The sequence below is a fragment of the Panicum hallii genome, chromosome 1 (assembly GCF_002211085.1).
Source record: "Panicum hallii strain FIL2 chromosome 1, PHallii_v3.1, whole genome shotgun sequence".
NCBI classification, from domain to species: domain Eukaryota; kingdom Viridiplantae; phylum Streptophyta; class Magnoliopsida; order Poales; family Poaceae; genus Panicum; species Panicum hallii.
Window position 1 is genome coordinate 2,635,775 of NC_038042.1, and position 25,467 is coordinate 2,661,241.

The 25,467-nt window shown below is 47.7% G+C and overlaps 2 protein-coding genes and 1 long non-coding RNA gene across 5 annotated transcripts; 1 reads left to right on the forward strand and 2 right to left on the reverse strand.

Moving 5' to 3' along the window:
- Positions 1-8,058: 8,058 nt before the first annotated feature.
- On the forward strand, positions 8,059-12,152 carry LOC112883391. Of its 3 annotated transcripts, XR_003226835.1 has the most exons (5): positions 9,146-9,303; positions 11,102-11,483; positions 11,600-11,770; positions 11,861-12,006; positions 12,121-12,137. It is a non-coding gene; the product is annotated as an uncharacterized LOC112883391 (long non-coding RNA). The 3 variants fall into 3 exon arrangements; XR_003226834.1 differs by lacking the exon at positions 9,146-9,303 and adding an exon at positions 8,059-8,241 and having other exon boundaries at positions 11,053-11,483; positions 11,861-12,152; XR_003226832.1 differs by having other exon boundaries at positions 11,861-12,152.
- Positions 12,153-12,164: 12 nt separating this feature from the next.
- On the reverse strand, positions 12,165-14,861 carry LOC112883366 (receptor-like protein 2). Its single transcript, XM_025948661.1, has one exon. The coding sequence runs from the start codon at positions 14,848-14,850 to the stop codon at positions 12,706-12,708; it is 2,145 nt and encodes a 714-aa protein (XP_025804446.1). The 5' UTR covers positions 14,851-14,861; the 3' UTR covers positions 12,165-12,705.
- A 2,798-nt stretch (positions 14,862-17,659) lies between these two features.
- Positions 17,660-20,248, reverse strand: LOC112879347 (receptor-like protein 2). Its single transcript, XM_025943615.1, has 2 exons — positions 18,181-20,248; positions 17,660-18,111 (listed from the first exon to the last, which is right to left on the reverse strand). The coding sequence occupies exons 1-2, from the start codon at positions 20,081-20,083 to the stop codon at positions 17,876-17,878; spliced, it is 2,139 nt and encodes a 712-aa protein (XP_025799400.1). The 5' UTR covers positions 20,084-20,248; the 3' UTR covers positions 17,660-17,875.
- Between the last annotated feature and the right edge of the window lie 5,219 nt (positions 20,249-25,467).

Genomic DNA, 25,467 nt, shown 5'->3' on the forward strand with positions numbered 1-25,467 from the left:
GCCAAGCGTCTTGGTCCGCTGAAGGCTGTCGACGAACTGTCGCTCAGTGTCGCCGATCACCTTCTGCAGCCTCCCGACGTCATCTGTACGGCGATAGAGCAGGTTCTTCACGTCAGTAAGTAGCTCTTCTTTACTCATTAAGATTCTCCTAAGCTCTGTGGTGGAAAGCTTTTCAGAATCCAGGATGAGTCATACAGTGCAAGTACCCGAGGGAAGCAATGGCTTACCTTGGTGCGCTTTCTTTTGCTCCTTGAGCTGTTCCTGATGCGCGTGCTTAGTCGCCTCGAGCTCCCTCTTCTGTTCCTCGAGTTGTTGTTGGAGCTCGGCGTTGACCATCTCGAGATGAGAGTTCTCCGTCCTCTCGTTGTCAAGGTTCTTTCTCAGGGCAGCAAGTTCCTTGCGGTCGCAGGCAAGAGTCTTTAATTCCTCTGCTTGCTTCCGAGAGTGGGCGATCACTCTCTGCATGAAAAGGGGGAATCCAGATAAGCAATTCGATATAGTCACTGGCAGAGAGGTTTTCAGGTCTTACCATGGCAAAATCATGCGCCCTCTTGAGGTTCTCTATGTTGCCATCGGACAGCAGCAGGTCACTGGCCAGGCTGGCGGCGACGGCATCCTGACAACCCGACCCAGGCAGCAGCGTCTCAACGGGCCTCCCGGATGTTCCCACGACTTTTTCAGCAGTCGGCTGCTGCGCGCCTGCAATCACAAAAATCCTCAGCATACAGCATGCAGATCCCGGTAGCTAGCCGGGGCGGTCAGATCCTCACCTGCACCATCCGTAGGAGCGGTGCTAGGGGCCTCGACTTGCTTCTCGCCACCGGCCCCGACCTCGACTTGTCGGAGCTCGGGAGGCGGCAGATCGGGCAGCGTCACGTCTGTCCCAGGGGCAGGCTCCGCGGGCTCTGACCCCGACGGGGCCGATGGCTCGGGGGCTGACGCAGCTGTGACTGGCCCAGCGCTTGATGATTCTTCTCGGGTCGAAGACCCGGGGGCTGGGGTAGTCGAAGCTGGCGTCAGCTGGAGGTCCGCGGCACTTGCAGCTCTAATGAAGTCGAAGTTAGTCACCACACAAGTCGAAAGATCCTAAATTTATCGTGCAATCAGAGGCAGACTTACAGTACAGACTTCTTCTTCATAGCCCTTTTCATACAAATGGCCTGACGCGGCATCCCCGTTGCTGGCGGTGGGGTTTCACCAGCCTGCGCCGCAGTCCCCGCCACGGTGATGGTGACGACTGCGGCGGCCGATGGGCCTGTTCCTTCTTCTTCGGACTCGGCTCGGGAGGATGAAGCGGAAGGCCTACAGGACGACATTGTGAGCATGGCATAATCTCAACATATAGCAATGCATCAAAGCAGTAAGCTCTTACCCGGCAGACTCGAGTTCTTGCGCCTTTCGCTTGCGCACCAACCGACGGCCTTGCGGCACCAACGGCAAAGCACCGGTCAACTCCACGCTTTGGTCGGAGGAGTTGGGCCGACGCGCTTCTCCTTCAGCCCCCTCCTCCGACCGAGAGCTCACATCCTCGGTGGATCCACTGCGGCGCAGGGCCGCAGCGATGCGAGCCTTCTTTGCCTCAACAGCGGCACTGGGAGGAGGTGGTCCGGCCGGGGGATGTCAGGCCGCGGCGGGTAGCTGCGGTACAACTCTGTATGTCCCTGCAGAGGGTTCTTCGGTTAAGTAATGGAGTGAACAAGGATATTTTCAACAAAAAAGAAGTCGAATACTCACTGGTTTGGGCGGATTTCGTGCGGAGAATAATGTTGGCACGTATGGCACGGCGTCCACGTCCAGCAGCACCCGCTGAACTTGCTGGAGCGCGGCTTCATCGGACAACTCCTCTGCGCACATGCGAGAGGGATCAGCGGGGCCGGTGTACTCGAAACCCAAGCGATGACGTTGCTGGATTGGTTGGATGCGGCGTTTGTAAAATGCGAACATGACGGAGGCACCGGTCACTCCTTTCTTCTTCTGTGCCTCTATGATATCCAGCAGCTCTTTGACCTGATCCATCTCCCCGCCGGAGGGTTCGAGATTTCACTCTGGCCTCACCACAGGTGGTCTGTTTGATTTCGTTGGGAGGTGGGGAGCATGGTTCTCGATATAAAACCAATGGTTTTTCCATCCAGGAAGGTTGGAGGGGAATTTGTAGGTAAGATATTTGTCGCCGGCCTGCTGACGTAGTTGGATGCCGGCGTCCCCCACAACAGAAAGATTCTTGGATGTAGGTTGTGGTTTGAGGCGGAAGAGGAAGCGGAAAAGATCCCAGTGGGGTTTGATTCCAAGGAAAGCTTCACAGAAATAGATAAAAATTGAAATGTGGCAGATAGAATTGGGGTTGAGATGATGAAGCTCGAGCCCGTAGTAATACAGAAGGCCTCGGAAGAAAGAACAAGAGGGGAGGGCCAATCCCCGTTCGGCAAAATGGAGAAATGTGACGAGTTCGTCAACATTTTCCATGGGGAAAGGCTCACGGTAAGAGGGGCGCCAGTTGACAAGGTTCTTTTCTTGCAGCAACCCCTCGGCAACTAGGTTGTTCAGATGGTTGAGGGAGCACTTACTGTGTGTCCACTCCGCGATTGAAGGCTGCGCCTCTTTCTTCTTTCCCTCGATCTCTGCCTTCTTGGGCGCCATCTCCGATTCGCTGGCCACGAGATGCTCGGGGGCTGCGGGGAGAGGGGCGGGGAGGTTGGAGCGGGAGGATTTCTTTGGGGGGGGGAGGTGGCGGCGTTTGGCTCTGATTGGGGATTTTGGCGGTTCTTGGCAAATGCAGATTGAAAGCACAGTCTTTTTCCACTGTTGTCGCGGGGTTAAATAACCAGCGGGGTGGGGAAAAGTTGCTGTTCCGAAGTTCAAGGGTCGTTTTTTGGGAATATTCTGAAGTTGAGAGGTCATTTGGTGGACTGGTTGGATTAAACCTTCGATTACTTATTTTTTCAGGGCTAATTAGCCCGGAAAAAGGGGGATTCCTGGATTCATGATCTAATGTCCATCATTTGTATCATCACTTTGGCACTTTCTTAAGTTGTCATTTTTTAGCCTGCATGCCACGGTTTCCGGATCCTTATCTCCAAAATTGTGGGATTTGGATTGAAGGCTCGGGGGCTGCGGGATACGTGGCATCGACTACTTATTTTTCAAATTTCCTTGAAGGATAAGCAGGATTACATACTAATGGGACCCTCAGCCTGATTCTCCGATTCAACCTAAGGCTCGGGGGCTACTTCATATGGAGTGCGATTTTCCAAATCGCACACCATGATTAAAAACAAAATTCGGGGCGTGAGCACCTCATAGCTTTGATGCAGCAAAACAAGTACTCGAAGAAGGACTTCAATACGAAGCTTCAGAAGAAGTCGAAGACTGCTTCGAAAAGTACTCAATAAGCCTGCAGTACTCAGCTACGAAGAGCTCGGGGGCTTGTCAGACCCGGGGCCACGGGACTGGGTACATGATGTAGTTTAAGGAGGATTAAAAGATTAAGTCCGTCTTATCTCTTATTTATCTCGTTTATCTCTTATTTATCCCGTTTAAATAGGAGATATAGCTAACCGATACAGGAGAAATCTACTCGAGATATGTTCTGGTACGATTCCTTAGCTGGTGTTGGTTAGTATCTTTGTAACCCTGGCCTCTTGGATATATAAGGGAGGTCAAGGACCCCTTTCAAAACACGATCTCTAGGTCATTTACACCAAAGGTAATACAAACCACCATACAGGACGTAGGGTGTTACACATCTTGCGGCCCGAACCTGTCTAAGCTTTGTGTTCCTTGCACCTTCGAGTTCCTGATCTCGGCGTCTCCTCACCCAAAACTTATCACCTTAGGTATATCCCTCAGTGGGCAGCTGGTTAAACACCGACATATGATATTTCATATATTAAACAAGTGTACTAGGATTGCAGGGAATACGGGTAAATAAGATTGATAGGCTATGCAGGTTTATCTCGATAGAATTACACAAATAGCGATAGCATATCTAGCAAGCAATGCCTAGTAGGTATTTAGATCGTAGATGGGCATGAGCCTGGCGGTTCTTTGAAGTCCTCCTGGGCTTCCGGGTAGTCCTGGCCGTCGGTCAACTCCTCGTAGTCGGGTCCTATTCGTAAATACGAGTAAGGGCAAGGGCCCAAAGTGCAAAAATGCACAAATCTCATCAATTAAGATCCAAATCACCACAAAACCTACTCTAACGGATAGTTCATGATTTTAGAGGAATTATGGAACTGATTTCATAATTTTTGGAGGTTCGGTCGATTTATTATGAATTTTATAGAAAAACCTATTTCTAGAATTAATAAAAGAATTTCGGAAAAGAAAACTTTCAGCAGTGATATATGGCAGCACCAGAGCGTGCCACGTGGCATGCTGACATCAGCATGATATCACTGGTGGGGTCAGTACCTGCTGACGTCAGCAGTGGGCCCTGCTGACGTCAGCGTTGACCAGTCAACGGTCAACGGGTCAGTGGGTCCCACCGGTCAGCCTCACCCCGAGGCTGACAGGTGGGGCCCTCGGTCAGGCCGGGTAAAAGAAAAAGAAGAAGGGACATGGCTCGGTTCTAGGCCCAAAGGTGTTGGGCCGGCTCAGTCGGTCCAACGAGACTCGGCTTGGCTTCACGGGCCAGCTCGGCCTGCGGCTCAGCAGGCCGGCTCGGATTCTCGGGCTGGCTAGGCGTGCTGGCCGGCTCAGCCTAACAGGCCAACCACGGTCCAACACTCTCCCCCTCTCTCTCTCTGATGAAACGGGCCCAGGGTGCAGCGCCCCACGCTTCCCCCCGACAGGCAGGGCCCGCTTGTCGGTCTCCCACCGGATCTGGTGTGGCTGCCAGATCCGGTGCGGCTCGGCCCAGGGTGGTCTTGTGTGTGTGAGCTCGCGTGCGTCCAGTGCGTGCTCGAGGAAATGCTCGAAAGGGCTTGGCCGCGACACGAACGCGACATCGTGGCCGCGTTGGGGGTGACCGCGCACGATGGGGTCATGGTGCAGCCGTGGTGCGGCACGGTGTGGGCGTGGCCTAGCGGCGGCGCGGCAAGGTGGGGGCACGGCTCGGCCGCATGGCGCGGGTGCGCACGCACGCGCGGGGGTCCTGGCTTCCCAGGGCCGCGGCGTGGCCGTGCCATGCGCGGGGCACCGGCATTCCGGGCCCCGGCACGACACGACGGCGAAGGGCGACGGCGGTTGCGGGCTCGACGAGCGGCGCGACAGGCTCCTGCACAAGAGCGGCACGAAGGCCGGAAGGGGAAAGGGGGATCCTAGGGCTAGCTACGGATGGTTCATCGGCGGCGCTAGGCATCTCGCCGGCAGCACGAGGGAGACGGGAGCGGCGGCGACGCTCACCGGTGGGGCTCGCTGGCGAGGGGTCTGACGCGGTGGCGGGTTGGTGCAGGCGGGTCGGGGCCTGACGCGATGTCGTCGTTCGGGCGCAGGCCTGGTGAAGGTGCTCTGGCGCAGCGGCGTCGTCCCCCTCCTCGCGGTGCTCCTTCTTCTCCTCTTCTGGTGCGGCGACGGCAGAAGGAGAAAAGTAATGGAGGCAGCTAGGGTTTCGCGGCTGCGGCTGGGGCTTCTTATACGCGGCGCTAGGGCCGGGGCATCCGTGCCGGGACGCGGGGCTGCATCGCGGCGGTGCGGCGCGGCTAGGGCTTCGCGGCGCGGCTCGGTGGCCGACACGGGAGGCGCGGCGGTTTCGCTCCCATGTCGCGGAGCGGGGACAGGCAAGGCGCGGGGCAGGCCGGTGACGCGAGCGGGAGCAGAGGCGCAGGCGAAAGGAAAAGCGCAACGACTGCGGGGGAGCTGCGGGAGGAAGAAGGGAAAGCTGACAAGCGGGCCCCGCTTGTCAGCTGCCCCGGGTGGAAGGTGAAGGGGTGCGGTGCGGTGAGGCCGGCTGGGCTGGACCGTGGCCTGTGGGCTGCGCTTCGCGGAGGGGAAAGGGGAAGAAGGGACTAGGCTGGGTCGCGCGGGGAAGAGAAGGGAAAAGGTGGGCTGGCTTGGGCTGCGTGTGTGCTGGATTGCCGGCCCATGGTGGTTAAGGTGATGAGGGTTGAATTTGAATTTGAATGGCCCATTCAAATTCAAATTCCACTCAATTGAATTAAGCACTTTGAAGGCCATTTAAATAAAACCAAACAACAATTTCAAACACGATAAATTGCAATTAAATCCAAAAGACTCCAAATAGTCACACTAACATCTTAATGGTTCTCAGTTTAACTTATTAAGTTAAATTTACTAAGATTTCGAGATGGAGAGAACTTATACTTATATTTGGTTCTAGCCAAGGCACATACACGAAAATTTTTCGAAAATTCAAATTTTTGCACAATAACATTCTGGGTGCAAACCCGGGATGTTACAATTTCTGTGAAAGCGGATTCTAATTCTACCTTTATGTGGCCGAGTACCTGACGAAGCTGCTGAGCTATCCCTCCCTCCCTGCCTGCTTGCTCGTTTCTGCACAATAGTGTAGTACTCGGTTAGGGCCTGTTTGGATCCAACGGAAAGAGAAAGAGAAAGTGCAAAATTTTTGCTCTTTTGCACTTTTTTTGCACTTTTGAATCCAAACACCCCAAAGTGCAAAAGGGCAAATGCTACCGTAATTTTGCTAATTATAGATTAATTAGGCTTAATAGATTCGTCTCGTCATTTAGTCCTCATCTATGTAATTAGTTTTTTAATTAAACTATATTTAATACTTCTAATTAGCGTCCAAACATCTGATGTGACAGGAGCAAAAATTTACCATTTGCCCTTTTGCCATTTAGGGGTGGATCCAAGCCCTTAGTTTTCTTCTCTTCACACTCGCTCCATTTGTTTATTTTACTCGTACCTATCTAACCTGCATAATTTGTCAGGTTCAGAACCAGGTAAAGATTGAGATTTGAGCGCGTGGCGGAGACATGAAGAGCTAGCTGGACGGCGTGCCGGCTTGGGCTCCGCTTCCAGCAGCCAGGCCCAGGCAGGCAGAGAACTGGAAACTACACGGCGGCCAGGTCAGTCAGCTGGTGGGCTCTCGCCGCGTGCGCCGTACGCGTCTAGACCATGGGAACGCGCGGCGGCGGCCGGGTGCTGGGTGCAGCTGCAGCCACGACAACGGCAACGGCAACGGCGTGCGCGTTGGCGTGGACGCGGGTCCCGTACTCCACGTGCTCACCGAACGACTCGGCGACCGCCGCCGCCGAACGTGCCGGCACGCCTGCCTCGGGCTCCGTTCACATCGCCGCAAGGCGAGACAAAACCGGCGGCGAGGCGAGGCCGCGGGGGGCGACGACGACGACGATCACGAAGACTGGACGCGTACGGCGTATCCGCTGCGGACGGACGCGCTGTCCGTGTCGCGTTCGGGGTCCGTTCTCGTCTCTTCCCCCGTCGAGTTTGTTTGTTGACGCACCCGGGGTCCAAGACCAACAAGAGGCGGCGTCGGTCGCTCTTCAAAGTCCGAGATTTGAAAACGGCAAGGCGGCGGCGTCCAGAGCTTGCGGGTTCACACTCCACCCGGAATTCGGACTACTAGACCTCGCCACGACACGACGCCAGAACCGGACCGGACGCTGCTCGGATTGGCTCCCATCCGGATGGTCCGTACCGGTTTGCACTTGCACAATAATACTAGCCAGCCCTTGAGGTTGAGGTTCAGGCCATGTTGGCAGCGTGCGATCAACGTGTTGGGCCGTGCTATCGAACAGTAATACATGAATCTGATTTTCGTTATGGTTAACATATTATTATAACCATGATATGATGACGTAAAAATTATAAATATACAGAGGTTATAGCAAAAGAAAACAGAAAACATGAAAAAGGAAAAGGAAAGACCAAACAGAAGCCGACCGAAGGCCTGTTTGTCCCAAACGGATTCCGGCTCAGTCCGTCATAGTGAGAGACCAGCCCAACCAAACTACTGATGGCCCAGCACGGTTAACAGCCTCAGCAACAGCCCGTTGGGCCGAACCAAGTCAAAGCCACCCCGTCGGCCCATACCCTCTGGGCTTCATACCCCGCAGCCTGGACCATATCGGCCCAGTTTGTCTCCTTCCGCGGTTCCGCCCTCCTCTCCACGCGAAAACAAAGGCAACACGCGCCGTGCACCGGCGGGCGGCGGGGGCGGCGGCTGGCCACAGCTACCGCGCCGTACTCGAGAGGCGAATGGTGCGGCAAAAGCCTTGAAAGGATGATGCAGGGAGCTGCCGCTCAATCCGGGTGCTTGTTCTAAATAATGTCGGCTTGTGATCATCATCTAGGGTTAGTACAGTTCTTGCCGTTCCTGCATACGCTATCTGTGTCACATCAATTTCTGGAGATTTCTTTCGAGCTTATGTTACATCTAACTAGCTAGCTTAGTTGATTGTTAGCCTGCTGCGAAATTTTAGGTCTCTTGCGACAGTTCTGGCATAAGCAGCTAGTTTAGGTCCCACGATTCTGTCTAAGTTGCTCGATTTGTTTGGACTCTGGAATGAGGCGATTCGACACACTGATCTACTAATGGGGTTGTAGGTTTGTTCCCTGGATTTGTCGCCACGATCACTACATCGTTCCACAGATGATACAGAGTAGATATGTAATAAATGCAATACATTTAGCTAAACATTCTCAGAGAACACACATATATAGATGTAGTTACACATAACCCTGACATGGGTCACTGACTAAACATGTCACCTTATTATTTCAAAGTAGAAATTGTTCCATGCCTCTGGCATTCAGTCAGTCTATTGCTTTGTTTTCCTTTTATTTCTCCCTTTCCAAGCAGAGGGCATAACAAACTTTGAACATGACAAATCAGGTTGATCTTGCTGCTGGTGAGGCATGCCAAGCTTGGGGATTCTGATGGAAATCATGATCTCTGGCTATTTGTTGCTAGGTTCAGTTCTGTACACTGCATATCCATAAGCCAGGAGATGTTACTACAACCTAATGCAGCTGAACTAGATTCGGCTGAAATAGATGTATCTGGATAAAACCATTTGGTCATATAGCGCCCCTACTCCGAAGAACATACCGAAGGCAATCACAAAGATGACCTTATCAATGTAGTGTCCTGTGGAGGTGCTGGGGGCTGGAGCTGCATCTGCTGAACTACAATGGTGCAACAGCGTAGAGCTGCACAGCTTTGGGTTTCCAGTGAAGCTAGAATCTGGAAACGTGCTGAACTGGCCTCCAGTTGGGACAGGGCCTTCTAAATCATTGTTGGAAATGTTGAGTTTGGAAAGGAAGTGAAGCATCTCCAAAGTGGAATGGATTGCACCGGTCAGGTTGAGTGTAAGGAGTTCTTTCAACTGACCAATCTCTGGGGGGATTACACCGGTAAGTTTATTGTAGCCAAGATTAAGTCTGAGTTGGCTGACTCAAGCATTGGCATCTCCACCAGTGCTGTTGGTATATCTCCATTAAAACTGCTATTCGATATGTCTAGATAGAAAAGGAAGTTTAAGCTATTAATCCATGCCAGTATTGACCCACTGAGTTGATTGTTGTATAGAAGCAATGCTCGCAAATTTTTGAGCTTAGACAGCCACTTTGGTAAATTTCCATAGAGTGAGCAGTCATTTATGGTCCCATGAAATTCTTAAAGCCATAAAATGTATCATAGTCTGGCATGATCTCATGCTTGAAGTTGACCCCGAGTATCAACATAGTGAGATTTAGGTAATTAGGTGAGTGAGAGGCACTACAGATTTGCGAGCTTTGTATTCATATTTCATTTGCAAAATTAAAGCTGTAGAAACTATTTGCAAATGTTGTATTGGTAAAGACGTTTCAATTTGCGGTTGGTTGTATATGATCTAAACCTACTAATAGTTTTTCGTTTTCCATGGTTGTACATGGACTGACTATTACAACAACAACAACAACAACTTAGCTTTTTGTCCCAAGCAAGTTGGGGTAGGCTAGAGATGAAACCCACAGCAAACAAGAATAAGAAACACAAAAAGGGTACAAGCCAAAGGAAGAGTTAGGGGTTAAACAAAAAGTAACAAAGGTTACGGTTCAGGTACGTTAATTGCTAATCTCCAAGCGCTCCTATGCATAGCTAATTCCTTAGCGATATTCCACTCTTTAAAGTCTCTCTTGACCGTCTCGTCCCAAGTTAGTCTAGGTCTACCTCTACCTCTCCTTACATTATCGCCCCGCTTTAAAACTCCACTATGCACCGGCGCCTCAGGAGGCCTCCGTTGTACATGTCCAAACCATCTCAACCGATGTTGAATCAACTTCTCCTCGATAGGTGCCACCCCGACCCTATCTCGAATCTCTTCATTCCGGACTCTATCCCTTCTTGTATGCCCGCAGAACCAACGCAGCATACGCATCTCTGCTACACTCAATAGGTGGACATGTCGCCTTTTTGTAGGCCAACATTCAGCACCGTATAACATCGCCGGGCGAATCGCCGTCCTATAGAACTTACCTTTTAGCCTCTGTGGCACCTTCTTGTCACAGAGGACGCCAGAAGCCTGCCGCCACTTCAACCAACCGGCTGAAATTCTATGCCTAACATCTTCATCAATGTCTCCATCTTTCTGAAGCATTGATCCTAGATACCGAAAAGTATACTTCTTGGCCACCACTTGACCTTCGAGGCTAACGTCCCCATCCTCATGCCTAGTCGGGCTAAAGTCGCACATCATATACTCGGTCTTGGTCCTGCTCAGTCTGAACCCTCTCGACTCTAACGTGTGTCTCCACAGCTCCAACTTCATATTAAGCCCTGCCCTACTCTCGTCAACTAGCACCACATCATCAGCAAAGAGCATACACCAAGGGATATCACCCTGTATGTTCCTTGTGACCTCATCCATCACCAAAGCAAATAGATAAGAGTACATGGACTGACTATTGATTCAAAAAAAAATAAATTTATAAATGTAGGAAGCGCCAAAGACCAAAACTACTGGACTTTTGATAAAAGTGATGCTGATGGTAAGGGGAGCAAGGATAAGTAATCCACGGTTCTAAATTGCGCACATGACTTATATGTATATTCTAGACTTGAAACTTTTACCATATATTAGCTTTCTCTGAAGCTTATTTTCTTTTTCTCGGACGACGCAGGACTGCGTGTCATTTCATTTAAGGAATCTGAAGCTTATTTTCAACGCAGGAAAAAATAAAAGTTGTGAACAAGCATCTTTACAGCCATATAATGACACCCGCCTATCCTGATTGGTGACAATTCTAACAGAAGGATCACCAAGTGGAAGCTTCACACCTATCCTGATCTGATCCGATCCAGCTTTTTTGAAAGAGAAGATGCCATCACGATATATACTGGAAGGTAGTACCGGTACGCGTCATCCGGTCCTGTGAAATGATTTGCCAACTGGTTCACTTCGAACCTTGCATCTATCCATGGTTCGCTCATATACTTGCGTAAGTTACCACAATGCCAACAATATGGAGCCTTTGAACAAGTGATGCTCCATAGTTGGTTACTCGGGAATTTTGTGTTTAAGGATAAGAAAGTGGCCAGTCAATTCATCATGGTACATTTTGATTCTCTTTCCATACTCCTGATATACATTCCTCTTTTTTTTTTTCTTGAGAATTTTTATCTTTGCAATTCACCAGCTTGTTTCTTTTTTATCTGAATCTTTGGCAGGTTTAGTGAAGGAGATTGAAAGAGTGTGGTTATTTCGGACTGATAGTTGAGGTATGCAAGATTTCTGGTTTTTGAGTTCGTGGTTTTTTTTTGCAGATTCGGTGACAAGTTCAGGAGGGTAAAATAGACTTTTCTCAAAAGTGATTGATAACTGAACTACAAATTACCCAGGTGATGGTTAGCCTCACCCTTTGTTTCTTTTTTAAATTCCTCACCATTCATCATCTCACAGCCCATCACTTTTGTCCTGAACTCTCGCAGCCTAGCCCACCTATATCAGCCCACATCAAAGGCCCATCTCGTCTCCCACACCCGAACCTGCACGACGGCTCAATGCCATGGCGCACATCACCGGCGGGCGTCGCTCGGACGGCCTAGGGTTACATCCAGCGTGCTGCGCTCCAGAGGTAACTAGTGTGGCGAAGGTCTTGCAGAGATCATCTAGGAGCTGCCGCTCTCAATCCGTGTCCTTGTTCCAAAGTTGGGCACATGATTTATCTGGGGTTCGTTGGCTCTCGCAGTTGCAGGCATCTGCTACCCCTACTGGATGAGTCCGTGCGTGTAGCTTTCAAACTTCGCTTGCTGTCTGATGGTTTTGCTAAATTGAGATCCCTTTTGTCTTGGTCTACCTAGTGTAGGTCGCTTGGGTGGTTAGGTTCTATAGTTAGTTTGCTTCTCTAGTTTGGAGTAATAAGACGATCTAGCACACAAGTGCCACACAAGTACATCTGCTCCACATCAATTCACAGATGTTACAGAGTACATGTTATAAATGCAGCCACACATTCTCTAGGAGACACATAGTGTTACACTGACACAAAACATTAACATAATAGAGTTAGATACTCGTATTTCAGTACAGATCGTTCTGAGACTCCACTGATCATCCATTGGGTATAGGGCACAGGCTAAGTGTTGCTAACTATATGTGATTTGAGGCTTATGAGAGGTTCTGATCTTCCTGCTGCTGGAGCCACTCAATTGCATTACTGAAGTTTGAAGCTGTGTCTGTTCATTGCTAGGTTCAGTTCCGTGCACAGTACACTGCATATTCATAATTCATAACCCAGGACGCATTACTGTTATACGTTTCAGTTTATGTAGCTTCAGCCAAAATAAATATATCTGGATAGGACCATCTGGTCGTATAGCACTCCGACGCCGAAGAACATACCAAAGGCCACTGCAATGATGACTTTGTCAATGTACTCTCCTGTGGAGATAGTGGAGACTGGAGTCGCCTTTGCTGAATTACAATGGTGCATCAGCGTAGGGCTGCACAGCTTTTTGTTTCCAAAAAAGCTAGAATCTGGAAATGTGCTGAATTGGCCTCCAGTTGGAACAGGCCCCTCTAGATCATTGCTGGAAATGTTGAATCTGGAAAGGAAGTGAAGCCTCTCCAGTGATGAAGGGATTGCACCAGTCAAGTCATTGTAGGATAAGTCTAGCACCTGCAGATTCGTGAGGTTGCCGATTGATGGCGGGATATCCCCGTGAAAGTTGTTGAAGCTCAAGTTGAGTGTAAGGAGTGCTTGTAGCTGACCAATCTGTGGGGGGATCACTCCAGTGAATTTGTTGTTGCCTAGATTCAACATCTTAGGAAAACCACTGGTTGCACGGTATTGAAGAAATGGTGTCAGGTAAATAGGAAACTTAAGTATTATTGGTTCTGAGTGAGCTGACTTAAGTGTTGGCATCTCCATCAGTGCTGTTGGTATATCCCCAGTAAGGTTGTTATTGGATATGTCTAGATAGAAAAGGAGGTCTAAGCTATTAATCCAGGTTGGTATTGGTCCGCTGAGTTTATTGTTGTCTAATAGTAACCCTCGCAACCTTTTGAGCTTAGCCAGCCAGTTAGGTAAATGCCCATACAGTGAACATTCGTTTATGGCAAGACACTGCAGATTCTCAAAGCCATGAAATGTATCATATTCTGGCATGGTCTCATTCTTGAAGTTGCCCCCAATTAGCAAGAGAGCGAGTGTCCTTGACTTACTGATGATCTGAAGGGCATCTGTGATATTTGTAAAATTGTTGTGAGAAAGAGCTAGGAATCTGAGGGACCTGAGATTGCTTATCGATGATGAAAATTGACCATGGAGATTGTTGAAAGATAGCCGCAACGCAATGAGGTTGCTGCAAGAGTAGAGGCTCTCTGGAATTGTGCCAGTGAATTTGTTTGACCTGAAATCTAAAAATTTTAAATTAGATAGGGTGGAGAAGTTGACACGTTTGAGCTCTCCTTGGAAGTTGTTGTCCTTGAGGATGATAGTTGTGAGATTTGAGCAATTGCTAAGAGCTGATGGCAGCACTCCGGAAATGTTGTTGTTGTCTAAGTGAAGCTCCTGTAGCCTCTTGAGCTGCCCAATAGAATCTGGGATCTTGCCATTTAGCCCATTCCACCCAAGATCAAGGATGACCAAATTTCTGAGTTTGCCTACACGCTCAAGTGTTCCTTGCAAATGGTTGTTAGGGAAAGAGAGGTGCTCTAGTGAGGTAACATTAAAGAGCTCAGCTGGGAGGGTCCCAGTGAGTTGGTTCTGTCCAGCTTTAAGCACTCTCAAACGGGAGCAACTGCCAAGCTCTGTGGGTATCCTACCATGGAACTGGTTGTAACTGAGGTCAAGGACCGCAAAGAATGGCTTGTCAACACAAAGTGTGCTTGGAATTTCCCCAGTAAAGCTATTATTGCTCATGTTGAGAGCAGCCAGATTCTTCATGCTACCCAATGTGGTGGATGGAAAATATCCTGTGAACAAGTTACTTGAGATATTGATTACCTTCATCTTGCTGTCAGGGGTGGATTGCAGCTCATGGAATTCTCCATTGAGCTTGTTGAAGCTGACATCAAGGACAATAATGCTTCTTGATAGCAGCAGTTCCAGTGGGAATCCACCAGAGAGTGAGTTGCCAGAGAGATTGAGCCTCAACAGGCTGGTAAGATTGCCAAGTGAGGGTGATATGTGCCCCTCAAGGCCTAGAGAAGCCATTGAAATGTCCATGACAGCACCATCCATATTGCAAATGATGCCTTCCCACAAACAGCAGTTTGTGTCATTCTGCCATGAAGTGGGGAGGCCAGAGTTTTGAGAGAGACCATCGAGAAACCCAAGGAGGGAGGCCTTCTCCTCTTCTTTGCAGGAGGTGGTAGAAGATGCCAAGAAGAGCAACAGCACAAGAGCAACACCAAGTAAATGTATGTGTGTTATTTTCGATCTTCTGTTGTTGCATGAAGACCAAAGTGGCTGCATGGTCTTTTCCATGAAACAACAACAAGGACCTCCCGAAGACATCCTGCTATATAAAGCACCAACAACTGAATGAAAAGCATGTGAGAATCTTGATCCAGTATTTCTTGTATCCCATTTTTTTCATTATTAGATGCTTGTAGCTTTTTTTGCTAGTGCACATTCTGAAATCAAGATGCGTATGAGCTTTCTTGACAGTGACACTGAGTTCTGACTCTGGTTCTCAACCCCTTTTTGTGGTTTCTAAGTCTTTGTACTCTGATGGTTACAGAATGAAGTAGCGATTCTTTCAGCGGAAGAGAAGCACTGCAGATTTGCAAGGTAGGTTGTATTGGTATTTAATCTGCTAAAAGACTTTGTATATAACCTTGTAATAGTCCTTTTCTTTTTCCAATGTTTTTCATGGTCTGAACTGAATACTGATTCACCCAAAATACATTGTATAATTACAGTGAAGTGCCAAAGATCGAATGTTGGAATTTGGATGGGTAAGAAAATGAGAACAGAGTAGCCCATATAGCCTTGATGTTGATGATAAGGGGAACAGGATAAGTGATCCACGGTGTTACATTGAGTATTTGTCATACAGGTATGTGTTGAACTTAAAATTCTCATGGTATGATCTTAAGCCACGATTCATGGAACACATCAACTTAGCTAATGTTGCTTTCTCTGCTTGACCATTCTAACATGTCCTAATCTGATCTGCTTTTGGAAAAGACGAGACCAGTACACAATCCACGTGAATGCATCTTCTCAAGCTAAAGTTTCCAACCACGATGGTTTCATCTCTCGCTGATCGATCGGGACTTGTCCGGCCTTCGTGTCTCCACACCAGTGCAGCAAGGTTTGCTGCCTTCCGGCCATGGATTCTTCTCCTCGTCAGTGTCTTGCACGTCGGCGCGTGGATATGGCATCCGGTCCGGTGAGATGATTGGCAGATTGGGTCACTTCAAACTTTGTATCTACCCACTGACTCGCGGATATACTTCAAAACTGGCCATCCGTGGATCTTATGCTAAAGGGAGAGAAGGTACTTGTCCAATTGGCACAGCGAATTTGATTCTTTTCTTCTTCCTCTTGATCTTCCTCATCCTGTCTTTCTCCTTTTTTTCAGAATCTTTATCGTTGTGACTCATCAGTTTTTCTTTTCCTGTGAATCTTCGCAGATTTAGTTCCCACTAGTGGTCTGTGCTTTTTTTTGTCACTGTGTAAGGAACGGAGGATGAGAAGATATCCTTTTTGAAAGGAAGATGAGAAAATATCCTTGACCTTGAACCACAATGATCACGGTGAGCTTACAAAGCAAGGAATATCTGAGGAATTCTTTTGAGAGATTCAGTTTGAGTGAGGGCGGTGTGTCCCATTTGTCGACCGCGCTCCCATGAAACTCATACATCAGTATTTCTGTGGATGTTTGTGCAAAATATGATTTTACTTCCATGGATTTTATTTTCCTAGTCCTAGTTGATGTAGTGTACACTACAAATTATGGCAAGTGCAGTAATATGTTTATTTTTAGCAGGGCCTAAATGCAACATTTTTCCGGAAGTAAGATAGACAGAAGTTACACGGGATCCTGACAAGATTGTTAGTATTTGCACATTTAGATCTAACACTTTTGCATACTTTTACATCGGCACGAAGGGATCACTCATCAGATTTCATTGTGAATCTCTTGCAGTTGCATTGCTCTGAACCAGAGTATGAGCTAAATTTGACGGATTGGTTATTTTTGTGGAACCTGAGCAGCCAAAGTCATACCAAACCCCTATGTAATAATGTAAAATGCAATAATAGTGTAGTAGGACAAGCCGGAAAACTATGATAACACCTTCATGTAGCATTCAACAAACTATGTGCCAAAGGAAATTGCAGAGATGACATGGCAGATCCTGTGTCCATCTTCATGCATTTCAGTTACAGATAAGTATAGCGTGTTTTTTTAATGTTATCCAAAAACAATGTCATGTGTACAGATTTTTTTTGTAAAATACGAAATTTTTTAGGTTTCCGTCTACCATTGCTGCTCTTGAGATTCCTTTATGAAGTGTTTTCTACGGTTGCTCTTGGGAATTTTTCTTTTAAAGCTTGGCTGCTCAAATGTTTCCCTGAAAAATCTTCTTCTAGGGCCTCACCATTTTTGCCCAAACGCGCAGCTTCCACGGCCCATTGTTTCCCTTGAAATCTTCTAGGGCCTTACTTTCTCAGCCCAAACGTGCAGCTTCTACGGCCCGACTCTCACGTTCCGCACGTCCGCGGCCCAACCAATTTCCAAGCCCAACCAGAAGCGGAACGGGCAGCCGTCTCTCTCGGTCTCCGCCGCTCCGGCCGCCGGCCGGAGGTGACGCGGGGCGCCGCCGCAGCCATGCGCGGCGACACGGCGTTGCACGCAGCAGCGACGGCTGCGGCGGACAGCTGCCGGAGCGGGCCATCAGGTCCTGTGCTACGCTCTCGCGAGGTACATCCTACGCTCCGAAAAATTTGTGGGGTTGGCAAAAATTGGGGGATGCGGAGCCCGGGGCTGTCCGGTAGCTGTGAAAATTTTGTGGGGTGTTGACGTGTTGTGTTGTGATGGAATATCTGATCCAGCATATCATGGCTGGTGTTACATACCACCTAGTTTTCTCGAATTATTATACTATTATTAAGTTTGGCATTTTTAAGTACATTATTGTTGTTGGTTTTTTTAAAAAAATATACATTATTGTTCGGTATGCAAACTAAATCACGCAAAAAAAAATCATGAGAGTAGAGTTACACAGGATCCGGACAAGGCAACAAGATTCAAGTACTGTACTGACGTGTTAACTCACATGGCACATGGTTACTCACTTTAATACATGTCCAGCCAAGGGATCACAATTCAGTTATCACCTTAGAATCACTTCCAGTTTACCTTTTGGTAAATCTAAATACGAGTTAAGTATGGTTCGGTGGTTCCACTAGTGGAGGCTTGTAGACTGAAGCTTCTGCTAAACCTGAATAAGCAAAATCACCACAAACCGGTATGCAAACTGAAGTAGCACTAGCCAAAAAACTTTGATAATACTATCTGATCATACAACACCCCTACACCAAAGAATGCGCCAAAGGCGATCCCAAAGATGACCTTTTCGATCATGTTGCCATTTTGTTTTGTAGAGAAAATTGCTTCTGGTGAATCACAGTGGTGAGCAAGCATAGGACCATACAACTTTGGATTCCCATCAAAGCTAGAACTTGGAAATGTGCTCAGCTGTCCGGTGGTTGGGATAGGCCCTTCTAGGTTGTTGTTAGAGATATTGAACTTAGAAAGGAAATGCAGATTGTTTAGTGCGGTCGGGATTGCACCTGTTAGATGGTTGCTAGACAAGTCCAGCACCTCAAGGTTTGTGAGGTTGCAGATCGATTGTGGGATTGGTCCAGTTAATTTGTTGTAGCCCAAATATAGTGAAAGGAGCGCTTTCAACTGACCAATCTCTTCGGGGATCACACCACCAAAGTTGTTCATGCCCAAATTCAATGTTGTAGAGAAAGAAATAGGCATACGGAATTGTCGTGATTGACTCTTATAAACAGGAAGCTCAAAGGCCTTTGATGAAACCTTATCTGCTTTTAGCATTGGCATGTCCACTAAGGCTGTTGGAATTTCCCCTACAAGACTGTTGTTTGATAGGTTTATATGGAATAGGAAGTTTAGGCTGTTGATCCAGTCTGGTACTGGTCCAGTTAGTTGATTTCCATACAAAAGTAACACTTCCAAATTTTTGAGCTTTGAGAACCAAAAAGGTATTTTTCCAAATAATGAACAATGATTCAAAGCAAGAACCTGAAGATTCTCAAAACCATCAATTGTATCATCCTCTGGCATGGCCTCATCAAAGAAGTTGTGCCCAATAAATAAGGTGGTCAGATTCCTGCAACTCCCTAGGATCTGAAGTGCACCTGTGATATTTGAAATGGAGTTGTTAACAAGCGATAGAAATGTGAGGGACTTCAGATTGCCGATTCTTTCTGACAACTGGCCATGAAACTTATTTGAAGATAGTCGTAATGCTGTTAGATTGCTGCATGAACAGATGCTCTCTGGGATTGTGCCATTAAAGTTGTTCCGCAAAAGATCCAATATTTTTAAATTGGGTAAGTTGGAGAAATTGACATTGCTGAGTTCTCCGCAGAAACTGTTACTTTTGAGGTCTATGATCATGAGATTTGTGCAGTTGCTTAGAGTGGATGGGAGCTCCCCATACATGTTATTGTGGTCCAAATGGAGCTCCTCTAATCTCTTTAGTTCACATATGGAGTCCGGGACATTTCCACTGAGACTGTTCCCTCCAAGATCAAGGGTGACCAGATTTTTGAGCTTGCTGATGCCACTGAGTGATCCTTCTAACTGATTGTTAGATAAAGAGAGGTGCTCCAACAAGGTGAGGTTGAAGAGTTCATCAGGAAGAGCCCCACTGAGATTGTTGCTCCCAGCACTGAGAGATGTCAGCATGGAGCAATTACCCAGTCCTGGAGGGATGCCTCCACTGAATTGGTTGTAGCTGAGATGAAGCAAAGCAAAGGATGGTGCACTGAAACAGAACATGGTTGGTATCTCCCCAGTGAAGCTGTTGTTGCTAGCATTGAGTGCAACCAGACTCTTCATCACTTTCCATGTGGTGGATGGAAACTGTCCTGTAAAGAAGTTGCTTGAGATGTTCAGCACCTGCAGAGGTTTCAGGGTTGAAGATTGCAGTTCCTGAAAATCTCCTTTGAGTTGGTTGAAGCTGACATCGAGGACAATGATGCTGTTGGAGTACACCAGCTCTGTCGGTAGGCCTCCAGATAGCATGTTGTTGGACAAGTTCAAGCGCAGAAGGCCGGTGAGGTTGCCGAGGGACGGTGAGATGTGCCCCTGAAGACCTCCGGAAGCCAGGGAAACATCAGTCACCGTCCGGTTTGAACTGCAGGCTACCCCTTCCCATTTGCAACAATCTGTGTCATGCTTCCACGAAGTAGTGAGGCCACCATGGTTGGAGAGCTCAGCGACGAACTGGAGCAAGGAGTTCTTCTCCTTCTCGGTGCATGAGGTGGTAGGAGAAGCCAATGAGAGAATTAACACTAGGGAAAATCCAAGCACTGGTATGGCTAACTTACTGGTTTTGCTGTTGCATGAAGAATGAGGTAATGTCTTCATGAGTTCTCTTGTGACACTATCAGGAGTGTTCTTGCGGGGTATGGTTTGGAGCAATGAATTCCCAATATGCATTTTATTTGAAGACGTTTTCCCTTTAAGTAATCAAGTATTTAACGTGCAAGAGATGGCAAGCCACTTCAAAACTCGTCTAGTTCACGACCTGTGCTGTCATTCTAAGGTCAATCTGTCGCTGTTGAGACTTGACCGGCCTTGCTGTCAAACGATGCAGGACTTGTTGGCCGATATCATTGACCTGTCTATTGCTATTGTTCGAGAATGACAAACATTGGTACCAGTACCTGCACAGAAAATTAACCTTAAGATTATATTTGCATCGGAGTACCAGTACCTGCAAACATATATTCTATGTCTGTCAAATTTTCATTTTGCGACTTTTCTACTGACTATTTTTCACAAGAAAGTATGTTAGCAGGTACTGTTTGCAGAAAGATATATCTCTGGAGATCAAAGAATTTTGGGCAATAGTTTTGTCTGTATATACAAGTCAATGATTTTGATGGAGAAAAGAGAGCTTTTTGACCTGATACGTTTAGTTGCTGCTCTTTCAGTGGCTGTCAGAGTCTGGAGGATGGTCATGCTTGTACGTTTTTTCTTTTGCCCTACAGCTGGTGCCGACTTTGATCATTATCATTCATTGACACATCATTTGGCTTGATCTTGGTGTAGGTGAAGCATACAGCAAACGTTTGCACTTCCCTTTCAAGTTGTCAGAGAGTCGGCAGCCGGCTTGACTACAAGTCGATGAGCACTATCTGTGCTAATCCTTGACTAAAGGGGTCTGTGTCACGGACTCCGTACTCCTGGCAAGTTTTAGTTTTTTTAGGACTCAGCTAAATTAGCTTTCCGCTATGGCCGGTCCATTTTGAAAAAGTCAAAACACACCGCCATATGCTCTTTCTTTTTTTTTTTCAAAAACTGCTACCCGCTGCATTTTTCTCTCAAACGGAGGGCAACTGCTACGGGACATGCATTACTAGAGCATGATAAGGATAAAAAAAAAAGATGACGTCGGCGCATGCAAAATCAATCTCAGATTTAGAAAAGCTGTAATTTTACAACCAAGCATCAAAATTAAAATCCAGTTGCATTATTGCGTTGCCCGCAACAAAAAGATCAAAACAAGATCTCACTTCAATACGTTTCGGTGATATTTTTCTCATACAGTTTCAAAAGCACTTTTGTTAAAAGTTGAAAGTATATCATAATGAACTCCGAAGCAATTTAGAATAAATGTACAAGCAATGTCCTACCAACTCGTACTTGATTCACCGAAACTGCTTAAAACAGCATAAAATGAATTATAAGATACTCAACAAAATTGCTTAATGAACTGTATTCTTATGTTTAGATAGAATAAATATTATTGCTTACTGGAACTAATATTATTGCCTCTGTAAAATAGTTTTTATTGAGAATCAACATTAAAATGCCTATACAAGACTGAAAAACTGAAAAAGGATATTACTAACCCAGTTAAAATACTTATGAGTTTTACCAAAATGCTAGTTACGTACGTTGCCTAAAATGCATAGGCTCAACTCGGTCCGTCATGGCTCCGCACGCCGTTGGGGAAAGGGTGTGGGGAGGAGAGCTGAAAGGACCTCAAGATGCCTAGAGGGGGTGAATAGGCTAATCTGCAAATTAAAAACACTTTGAACATGGTTAGCAACACAGGTGTCCGGATACTCCGGATATATGTCCGGATACTCCGGATATAGTGTCCGGAGTTTCCGAAGATAATGTCCGGACTATCCGGGTATGAAACAAACTGCTACAAATCAAAGATAGAAATGGTGTAAATTGAATCCAGTAAATTTAGAGGGACTAGTGGTACCTCTGAAGTTTTTCTCACCAATGTAACACCCTAAGTTAATTTTTCCCTAATTTTAATGAATTTATTGTGGCTCAAATAAAATTTTCAGGGTTTTCTTTAATTTTGTGGCATTTAAAGTAATTTTATAACACAAGAAAATAAAAATTTAATATAAGATCAACTTGTTTGTGCATTCATGCTGGAGCATTGTTTAATTGTGTTGAGTGTATAGGGTTTGAATTTAAATTTATTTGAATTCAAATAGATTTGGTTGATTTAGTTTAAATGTAGAAAAGGAAAAGAAAAAGGAAAGAGCCAGGCCAACCCAACCCCTCTCTCTTCTTCTCTCGGGCCCTCTCTTTTCCCTTTTTCCCGCGGCCCACCACGCGCCCGAGGCCCATCTCCCACCTCCTCTCCTTTTCCCCGCATGGGCCACGGCCGGCCCATTCTGCTCCCCGCACGCCCGCTCCCTCCTTTCTCTCTCTGACCGCTGGTCCCCGGCTGTCAGCGCCTTCTCTTCCCCTTCCCCTTTCTTCCCCGGCGCGCAACGCCTCCCCGAGATCCCCGGCGGTCTCCTCTCCCCGGGCCCGCACGCCGAGACCTCCACCTCTACCCTTAATTGCCCCTGTCGACCCCCCTTTTACCCCGTGCCCTGACCCTAGCCGCAGCGCTCCCCGAAAACCCCAGCGCCGCAGCCCCCTTTCTTCCTCCGCTCCAGTCACCTCGGCCTCACCGTGGTCAGGCCGCTCCGCCGCGCCCCAGGCCACCATAACCCCCGCCATAGATCCGCCTCGTCGTCTAGAACCTCCCCGAGCCGGCAATTGAGCCGTGAGCGTCTGCTTCGCCGGGAATCGAGTCGAGCTTGCACGTCGGTAATGGCCTCCGCCACCTCGATTGCTCGCCGTCGGTGGCTTCCTCCCCCTCTTAACCCCCTGGGCATCTTCTTAGGTCCCGCATGAGTCGGTTTGGAGGAGCCGCCAGCCAGGAGAAGCCCCGCAACGACTCGTCCACGGGAGCCCGACCTTCTTCGCCGCCGGTCACCGTCGGCTTCCCCCTTCCGCCGCAGATCCGGCCTCCACAACCCCTCGGTGAGCTTCGCCTCCTCTCCCTGGTCCTTTTGCACCAGATGTCGTAGTCTTTAGCTACCCGTAGCGCCCGGAACGCCGCTCGCCGGCGTTGTCCGCCGTCCCGAGCCGCCTTCGCCGTCGTTCCACCTTAACCGAGCCCAAGTCCACCTCCGTAAGTGCCTAGCTAGGTTCCCCGTGTCGTGCTGAGTCTCCTGGGCTTGATCTCGTCGTGAATCATCCCCGGGAACGCGAGATCGCGTGTCTCCGGCGAGCCCCCGAGCCGCGCCGCCGCGGCCTTTTCTTCTCCAGTGACCAGCGCCGCCGGTCGCAGCCCTTTTGAACCTGAGCCGTCCGATCTGTCTTTGGCGGGTGAGATTAGATCGAGCGATCCTTGATCTGGGCCGTGAGATCGAGATCCAAGGGATCCAAATCGCACGTCCCGGTTCGGGATAGGAGTGAATCAGAGCCGTCCGATCCCAGATGGGTGATCCAGATTCGAAGCAGTTAAGTAGAGACCCGAACCGTTGGATCCAGATCCGGCGGCCATGGTGCGCGCATACCCCTTCGCGGGTGAGATCTAATCTGGGCCGTTGGGATTAGATCTGACGATCCAGAATAAAAGATACCCCTTCAGCCCGTTCTTTTGCTAAAGAGCCCTTGCCCTTTTGAGGAATCAACCCGCAGTCCACCCGAAGTTCAAAAGTATTTGCAGATAGGTCCTGTTTTTATAGTTTAGACCCCTGGGCTCTCTAGATTTAGGTTTTTCAGTCCTTTCTTGGAGTTTTTGCAAGTTAGCCCCTGTGTCTATAGTTTATTTACGTTTAGACCCTCGGTTTTTGCGCAGAACCCCTTAGAACTTCCTGTTTTCTTGCAGAAAGGTCCCTAGGCCTTGTTTTAGCCCTAGATTTCGCGTCTTAGCTCCGTTTTAGTTGATTTTTGCGCTCACGCGATCGTTGTAACGCGTAGAACAGTTCTATCGTAGTTTTGTGTGCTGTTTTTATGTAATGTTGTACTGTTTCTTATCTTTTATCCTTATTTGCATGTATGTGTATGTGTTGGACCATATTTTGGCGTTGCGATCGTGAGTAGACGCTGAGCCTTTGGACGAGTATCAGGAGCCACCATCTTCTGAAGCTTTTGAGCAGCAGCAGGAGAACTTTGAGGAAGGCAAGTATAACATGAACATCCTATCACTTTTAAATTCAATTTCATACTGCATTTTAATTCTGTATGCCTATAAGGATTTTCTGGCCACCTTTATCCTTATATATATATATCCTTGGGTTGCATTTTGGTTAGTTGTGCTAGGTGCTGCGCTCTCACACACCTCAGTCCTTTTTAATTAATTTGATTAATGGTTATATACAACTTAATCCTGAGAGTGGCCCTCTGTGCTGTGTGCTTGAGTGGCTCACGTCTCCTTAAAAGATGTTTTTGATAGAAACATGATTTAGGGGGGCTAGCATGGTGCTTAGTGCTTGGTTGGCCACTCTCCGTAAGGACCGGTTCATAAAGCGACAACCTGGGACAACCGCGCAACCACAAGACTGGAATGTGACGGTCTTGACTTACTAATTAGGTCGTGTTGGTTCGGGAGTAACTTACCTGCGTGGGCAAGAGGGGTGGTAGGCTTCAATGGTCCCTGCTCCTCCGGCTTGGTCTGTGCTGTGTGCTTGTACCCCCGGAGGTGGGCCCCATCGTCGCTGATCCAGAATCCTTAGCGGTTGCACCTTACCAATGTGATCCTTTGTAACGGTCTCGTAGTGTGCTTGCTAGCCATCTCACCTAAGGAAGTGTGATGAACAACTAGCGTAGCTCACGACTTGTGGGTAAAGTTGTGCAACCTCTCGAGAGTGTAAAACTGATATATCAGCTGTGCTCACAGTCATGAGCGGCCCAGATCCTCCGTCTGATTAGTGGGTTGTACCTTTGGTAGTTTGGCTTGGTTTCTCAGTAGTTTTATACTTAATCTTGATTAATTATTATGTAACTTGGGCTATGGTAATTCATCCACTTGTAGTAAATAGCTTTAATAAAATTTGCCAAGATTAAAAGCTAATGCAGTTGAGTCAGCTAACCTTAGAGCCTCATAATTCGTGTTATACTTGTTGAGTACAAGTTGTGTACTCACACTTGCTTTCTATACTCTCCTATTCTCTCTGGGACATCTTCGACTGCTGCTCAGTACCAGGCGACGTGGAGGACTACATCAGCGGACTCGACCATTTCTAGGCGTTGTCTCCCAGCCGACGTCCCTGTGGCGCCCTGCTCTTCATGTATTTATTTTACGCTTCCGCATTCCTTGAACTGATTCTTGGTTCAGTTGTAATAAAGATATTCGTTTATAATTTATACGCTTTATTTTGAGATACGTGTTGTGATATCTTGATGATTCTGTTGTATATATGCGTGACTTGATCCTGGCGTATATATGATTGCTCGATTTATGTTCTTATAAATCGGGTGTGACATTGTCTTACTCCTGAGACTTGTATAATAGTAGATCACCCTCAAACCCTAAAAAGTTAGTCTCACAAGCAAATAATCACAAATGT

Excerpts from the sequence above, each read along its gene's own strand:
- LOC112883366 (XM_025948661.1), bottom strand. The coding sequence starts at position 14,850 with ATGCAGCCACTTTGGTCTTCATGCAACAACAGAAGATCGAAAATAACA.
- LOC112879347 (XM_025943615.1), bottom strand. The coding sequence starts at position 20,083 with ATGCATATTGGGAATTCATTGCTCCAAACCATACCCCGCAAGAACACT. Across the intron at positions 18,112-18,180 it reads GTCTAGCAACCATCTAACAG|AAGGGCCTATCCCAACCACC; the intron begins GTGCAATCCCGA and ends ACAACAACCTAG.